This window comes from Falco punctatus (assembly GCF_963210335.1).
Source record: "Falco punctatus genome assembly, chromosome: 3".
Taxonomy (NCBI): Eukaryota; Metazoa; Chordata; class Aves; order Falconiformes; family Falconidae; genus Falco; species Falco punctatus.
In genome coordinates, this window is record NC_137582.1 from 71861762 (window position 1) to 71869505 (window position 7744).

Below are 7744 nucleotides of genomic sequence, written 5' to 3' on the forward strand. Positions count from 1 at the left end.
AAAAAAATATCCTAGAATGAGATGTGCTTACCTGATTTATTTGTGCTGATGATCACAAGCCTAGGAATCAGATGGTTATTGTTAGTCTCCACTTTCTGTAACCTGGGCTGTGGGAGTGGCTCATTCTACAAGAAATTCAATTGAGCCAGGACTTCTTTTCTATTTAATTAACTATTATTTTGTTAATAGTCATATTGCTGTGTTTAAAATCAGTACTTCATATGTTAAGAAAATTGATTTTCATCTTCTCAAGCAAGTTGATGTGATGAAGTATTAGTACTGCATTTCTAATGGCTTGTTTGTAATACCTGAGAAACTGTCAGAAAAATCCTTTCATTTGTGAGATGAAATGCAGCTCCTAAGTAATTTCTAATTTGCCTACTTGCATAGATCTCACTGCTTTATAGCCAATGGATAAATGTCATGGACAACACAAGACCATAAAGTAGATTTATAGCACTGGGAGAATGAGGCATTCTGGCAATAAAAAGTAATATAGGACCTGACTCTGCCTTCTCTTGGACTGTTTATACACTAGGATAAATTCAGTAATTTCACGGAAGTTAATCTTTATTTATAGTGATACAAATGAGGGCAGGCTCAGGCTTCTGTGTAAAAGAAACCTGATTGCCTCTGGGTGTCTGCATTGGGCCAAGATAACTGGAAAGAACAAAACAAGAAGTGCCATTAATTTTCTTCCCTCCTGGAAGTTGATCTGATGTTGCTGGATTTTTTCCTCAAAAAAATTGACATACCTCATTTCTACCTCCCAGTTTCCATATTGTGGCTGATACTGTTTTATTGTCTCCTTGTTTGCATCTCTGTATCCAGTTGCTGTCACTTGTCATAGATATGAATTTTAAGCCCTGTGAGGCAGAACTGTTCTGGTTGTACAGTACTTAGCATAATGAATCCTCAGCCTTTTTCTAAGACCCTTAGATGCCACAGCAATGTGAATACTGATAAGAATACGAAATACAACGCCTCCATTCCTCAGTGCCCACTTAATTCTAGTAAACCTGCCATAATTTCCTCGCTGTAGAAATTACAAAATAAGTGACAAACAAGGAACCTCCTAAACAATGTAAAGGAGAGCGTATGACTGTGAAAGCAATAGACTTAACCGATTTCCATATTTCTTGTCATAGCTTCCATGGATGCCTGTTTCTTGCTCACTGGAAGGCTCAGAGTTAGTTTGCATGGGTTGTTAGAAGGCAAAAAAGGAACAAAGCTTTAGCAGCCTTCGGTAAATAGGCCAGGGAGAAGTTCAGGAAAGAGCAGATAAAGAAAGAAGAAGTAATTTTCCATGTATGTGAAACCTCAAACATACCCTTCCCCACCCCCCAGTCCCCCCAAATACCCCCTTCCCAAACAAACAAACTAAAAAAAAAAAAAAAAAAAAGCAGGGCAAAGATTTCCAGAAATCAAAACAAATGTCATGGCCAGGTCTTTTACATTCCTGACAGAGGGTTTTGTGGGGAGCCAAGCCCTCAGCTGTACAGTGGCACCTCAAGCCACTGGTTCTTTCTTCCTGTTTATTGAGCTGTTCACCTGCTCTGGGATGCCCAGCTGGGTCTCCAGCTCACAGCTGTAGTCTTTAAACACTGTCTAGGATTCATTCAAATGAGCAAATAAGTGTTACAAGTCCCACTGCAGACGGTCCTGCCATCTCAGCAAGAACAGTCTACAATCTAAATCTTATCCCTGAAGACAACTCACAGCTCTGAGCTGACTTTTATTCCAGTGTTTCCACGGTGCCTTTGAACTGATTCCCTTAATACAGTCATTTTTCTGTCCTGCTGTCTTCAGGCTCTTCTTTCTTTAATATTTCAGTTTATCTGCAATCCAGCAGCCTTCTGGGGCCTCCCAGCAGTCAACACTTAGTGTATTTTAAATTGTTGGTTCTAGCATGTTTCTACAGATTAAAATTCCACAATTTAACTACAAGGATTCTGCTTCCATTTAATGGCACTTCTGATAGAAGAACTTGGCCTTTAATCCTGTCTTCTTTAGCTATATGCTGGAGTTCTCAACTACTTCAAATGCAATCGTAATTACCTGTCCTATCACAAAACCTCTTTAAAACACTTGTCCTGGGGTCTTTGGAATGGTATTAATGGGAGGCAACCATTACCAGTTAACCAATCTGAGTTCATGAATGTCATCTCATGTTCTCATAACCTAAAGGGTATTGCATAGCTACAAAGTGCTTAGCACACGCAACAAGCACTCCAGGCCCAGCAGCCAGGGGTTGGCCTCTGCCTTCAGCAGACCAACATACTAACATTTCCAGATCTGACTTCTTTCCGTTCATTTGGCCCAACAACACTTGGCTCAACAGAGAATCCTGCAATGTGATACTGAGGAAAAATAAAACCCTTGTCCAATTCCCTCATTGCTCCTGATTTCTTCCTAGCTGTGCTGTTGGCTCTCTAATACCTTGGTGCATTCACCATGTGGCTCTGTATTCTGCCATCTCTGTCTCCAAATAGCTTCTTTCTCTGCTCTGGGTTCTGTCCTGAAACGTCTTCCTTTGTAGTTATCTTTCTCAGTAATTCCCTCTTGCTCTTGCATCTCCAATTTTTGTGTTTTAGTCATTCACCTACTAGCAATGCAAATGGATTTCCGTAAGGTAGAATAAGGTGTACACCTACAGCATGTCCACTGGACGTGCAAAGCAGTCTACCCTCCTGTCTCTTAGGACTAAAGTACTTCCCACGCACTGCTGTGTGTTTGCACATGGACAGTTATATGAGGTGAGCTAACCAGCATCTTCAGCCTGGGTTGTCTTACAATAGCTTGTAACTGTGTCATGAGATTGTAGCTCTTTAGAACAGAGAGTTAGTTTCATTCTGTGCTGCTGAAGTGCTCTCAGTTTGTCTTGCTGGTGTCTACAATGGTAGCATGTTAAGGCTTTGCACTGAGCAAAGCGGCAGAGGCATTTCACTGTTCAATTGCATGATTCCAGTTTGCGCTTCCGTTGTGTTCTGAAAATTCTTCACGATGACTGAAAAGCATTTTTACAATGTTGGTGTAAGGAAAGGTGAGTAATATAGCACATAAAATACTGGTGTTATTTGTGGCTTAGCAACTACCTGTATTTGGAACCTCACAAAGCACATTAATTGGTGGCCTTGTAAACCTCCTTCCATGTGGCTGGTTGTAAAGTAGGCGTGTGAGGTGAGGTGAGGTGAGCTGTACATGCAGCTTCTGATATGTTAAGTAAACCAACCTTCTTAGCACTAATACATGCACACCAAGTATATAAGAATGCATGGTACTGGGACAGCATAAGAAAGCATTGGATTTACACTACTGAATTTAGTTTTGTATGTACATGAGATTCTGTGGGTTCAGGTTTTATACTGCTGATGTCAATTAGATAGGACAAAAGATTGGAAGTGGGTGAATTCAAGGTCTGTTAAAACCCCTTATGTCATATTCCATCTCTTTAGGGATTCCTAACTGCTGTGAGGCAAGAGACAACTCGCATGAATTTAGCAAAAGGGTGGGCACTCGACAGTGTTGTTTTACACAATGAAGTGACCAAGATGATGAAAGAAGATGTTGTTGGACCTCCTCCTGCTGACATTGGTGGGGCTTACATATATGGCCTTTTCCTTGAAGGGGCAGGTTGGGACCGCAGAAACAGTAAGCTGGTCGAGTCAGCACCAAAGGTAAGGATCAAGTGAACACGACTGACTGTGGCATAATATGGTGTGCTCAGAGAATACCAGAAAGTATTCTGAGTGCCTGCAGCAGTGGTTTCACAATAGGTTTCAAGGCGGTAAAACACTAGCAGGGCTGTGAAGAGGACAGAGTGTTTACCCAACAAAAAGACTTCTGTCAGAAAACAAATTTAGCATGCACAGCAGTAGAGCAGACCAGATGCTGGGCTTCTTGGCTTCAGGGGCCCTAGAAACACAGCTATGTTTGAATAAAATAGTGCAACCCATAGTCAGCCTTCTTTTGACTGATCAAGTGGGACCCTATACAACTTCCAGAGCCCAGGACTGGGTTTGATAGCAACTGCTGTGGAGGTCAGTGTTTGGATGACTAGAAATCCTTGGCATTTGTTTTTGAATAGGAGGAAAATTATTAGTTCTGGGCTTATGCTCAGTTATCCATGGATGCAGTTACATTTTGCTGATGTGACTAAGCAGATTTAAAATCTAGCTATGGAGCAGTGATTAGATGCTGTGGTCACTGTCCAGGGAAAGCTGCCATTGTCTGCATTGCTAAATTTTTTCCAAACTAGTGATAACTGGAATTGGAGTTAAGGTAATTCCCTCTGTAGGTAAAACATTTCTGTGCCTGGCTGAGAACAGTTTTCCAAACCAAATCTTGCTGGCTGTAGTTTCTGTTGCTTGGGTTGTCAAAAGGCATGTTCAGCCATGGAGTTTACTCAAGTGCTCTGGAGTGTTCAGCAAGCCTCCATGTTGTGCTTGGGTTTAGGCCTTTTTTCCCCCCCCCGGCAATGAATACTTTATATTGCTGGAAGACCTGAGGGGATCTAGTCTGGATAAACATACAGGAGGCACCTTGGATCTTTGAAGCTCCACTGCCAGCAGTGCGGAGGTAACAAGAAGGTTTGCTAGTGCAAACTTTGTAGCTCCAGTCCTGCCATTCAAGGAACAAGAAGCGGGGAAAGAATGGGGAACCCTAGCCAAAGATGCAAAGAACGGGAAAGAAGACAATAGTCTGTCTCCCTCCTAGAGCCACCCTGTTGTTTTTCCATCTACTTCCAGCGTGTGTGGTTTTCCAGGTTTCTGCCGCTTCCTTCCAGGCTTGCTGATGTCTCTTGTCCCTGAGCTGCCACTGTGATAGTGAGCGTAGGACTTGCGTTCTCACATGTACCTCTGCTGGTGCTTTTGCTGCAGGCCGTCTCTGAATCTAGTTCTAGAATTTGGAGTTCAGACACCCTATTCAAGTACTGTCATGCTGAGCCTCGTGTCTCTTTCAATATTCTCAGGTGCTGTTCACAAGTCTTCCTGTAGTCCACGTGTACGCTGTCAGCACAACAGCCCCACATGACCCAAAGAAGCAACAAGGAAGCGTGTACGCCTGCCCTGTCTACAAAAAGCCCCGGAGAACAGATCTGACATACATTTTCTCTTTGTATCTGAAAACAGTGAAGAATCCTGATCATTGGACTTTACGGGGGGTTGCACTGCTCTGCAGTTCAAAATAAGGACAGATAGCTATTAAAAAAGGAGCACCTAGGAAGATTGATCTGCAGCCACTAGGACTTTTGTTGTTATTGTCGGGTGGTGGCTACCTTCTCACAGGGGTGTGGGGATTAGCAAGTGATGTACAGAGATTTTGTTAATTGCACATAGATCAGTTTACTCTGTTCACAGCAAACATGCTAAATGTATTTATCCTGGGAATATCAGAGAGAAAACAGTTGCAGGTGTAAAATTTGGCAACTGTTATAAGGAAAGTGAGAATATAATCAACTAGCTTGCTCATAATGGAATCACTAGGAAAAAAGTCCTTATGGTAGTGACAACTGCTCTAACATTTATGGTGGTTCTTTTGTAGCTGTTATCTTTTCTTCTTCATACAAGACTTTTTCATAATATAATGTTTTTTACATTCAACTTTGTAGTTAAAAACTTATAATCTATAGCATTATTAAAGCTGTAATGACTAGTGAATTAAACATATGGTAAAACTTTATGTTTATCTGCATACATTACATTGCACAGTTTCTTTGATTTTGCATTTGTAAACTTACAGGGTGGTTTTACAAATGGATGCTACCATTTCCTTGAATAGTCACTCATTTATGCGAATGATCATAGAAGCTGTACAAACAGGTGAATTTTGTCTTTGCACAAGTAGTGGCCTTTGCACATATTAACTGATTTCTAAACCTATATCCCGCTATAAAGATGTGCACACCCCCTATTATTAGCAAGAAAAAAGTGTTGAAAGTCTTCTCAGAGTGAGCGTATCTGAACACCAGTTTGGCTCTATTAGTATTTTCTCCATTGGTGCTAGTGCCCAAATCCTGCAAATTTAAACCTCTTAACTGCTTTTTAGTCTGTATTTTACATCAGTTTAGGTTTAAAAAAAAAAAAAAAAAAAAAAAAGACACACAGGCCATTTCTGGGAGTAGATTCACCTGGAATGGTTGAAGTCATTTTTGTTTGTTAACACCATTGCTGCTTACCCTGTATTTAAAGGGTGATTGCTACTTCTCTTTTAATAGACAGACAGCTATTGGCAGAAAATGTGTTTGGCATTTTTCAGTAGCACAAATTCAAAGCAAAAGAAATTGCTGTTGGATGTTGTGAAAGAAGGACTTGCAGTGAGTGATTTGTTAATCCCTTTTTTTCTCCTTGTAAACACTTTCAATTTTTGTATAAACACCTCAATTTCTTTTCAGCTGGTGTCTAAGAACACGGTTCATTCTTTCCCGTAACCAGTTTTACTCTGCAGTTAGCAATTGCAGGGCTCTTTCCGTGAGGAAGTTTGATAATCACACTCCCACCCACAACTAAGCAGAAAGTGCCAGATTTCTTCTCGGAAAACAGAGCAGACAGGGACAGGGTCCCTTTCTCCCACTGAGCCGGGAGCAGCACTTGTTTCACACACAGTGCTGGCGAGATTATCTTTCCAAGTGAAACCACCTGTTCAAAAGCTATACACCAGGCCTCCCTGCAGCACAGCTGTACAGCAACAGATTTCATTGAGAATTTTGTTTCTGAGAAGGGCAAAGGATTGGGCTCCAGGATCATTGCTCTGGGAAATTATGGAAAAGATAAGGGGGGCTTCAAGCAGCAAAAGGCTGCGCTGTTGTATAGAAATTGAGGTTGTAAACTGCAGTCTTCTCCCCATCCCCTACCTGTATGAGCAGTAAACCATAGTGTTCTCCCCATCCCCTACCTGTATGAGCAGATATGGAGTAAATTAACTTTGATTTCTCGGTACATGTAAAATTCAAGTCAGTAACATTGATAATAACTTAAAATGAAGAACGTACACAGGAATACTTTGCACACCTGAAGAACTCACTACTTGCTATGAAAAGAAATCATTCTCTGAACAATTGACGTTAGAAGTAAACATTTTAAAAAAATACATATTTGATAGAGGTTATATATGGTGCTACATGATAAGCTCCATGGAAACTGCATCACTTCCTTTTGTTGTCAAGTAAAATGAGAAAATTAAATTCTATATAAAGAAAATCTATACGCAATTATGTTCTAGCACTTCATGTTCTGCTGCATAAAAATGCAAAGAAATAGCTTCTTTGAACTTTGACATTTTCATTTCAATAATGAAACCCTGTTTGTCAGTTTAGGAAAATGTCGGATCTTGCAGAACATAATGCAGGTCATATTACAGAAGAACCAGACAAATCATGCAGTATTTCACTGAAGATAGCTACAGTTTTATATGGAACTGGAAGATGAATATACAATCACCTGGTTCCAGGAAAGACTTCCTACAGCTAGTAAGGAACCAACAAATCAAAACCTTCAATCTATCCTATAAGCATAACCTTTCTTTCTTTTTGCATCTAATTACAGTGGAGATGTACAATTTACTGTTGAAAGAAATGTCTTCCTCTCCCTGTCTCTCTCTCTTGCCCTGTCCTGCCCTTGCAGTGGAGTTGCTGCTTCCAACCTGACAACCTTAATTTGATTTGAAATGTCACTGACAGAGTATAGCATTGACCTTCCCCAACCAGTGTTCCCTAGTTGCTATTGCTAAAGCTGTTTCGCTTCAA

The 7744-nt window shown here is 40.8% G+C and overlaps 1 protein-coding gene across 1 annotated transcript in view; it reads left to right on the forward strand.

Annotated features, from left to right (window-relative positions):
* LOC308060176 (dynein axonemal heavy chain 5-like) overlaps positions 1–7661 on the forward strand; it is a 177840-nt gene extending 170179 nt beyond the window's left edge. The window contains exons 73-75 of the mRNA XM_080378560.1: positions 3456–3677; positions 4973–5822; positions 7316–7661. Of these exons, the coding sequence (XP_080234686.1) occupies positions 3456–3677; positions 4973–5191 (441 nt within the window). The 3' untranslated portion in view covers positions 5192–5822; positions 7316–7661. The remainder of the gene's footprint in view (positions 1–3455; positions 3678–4972; positions 5823–7315) is intronic.
* Positions 7662–7744: the final 83 nt, after the last annotated feature.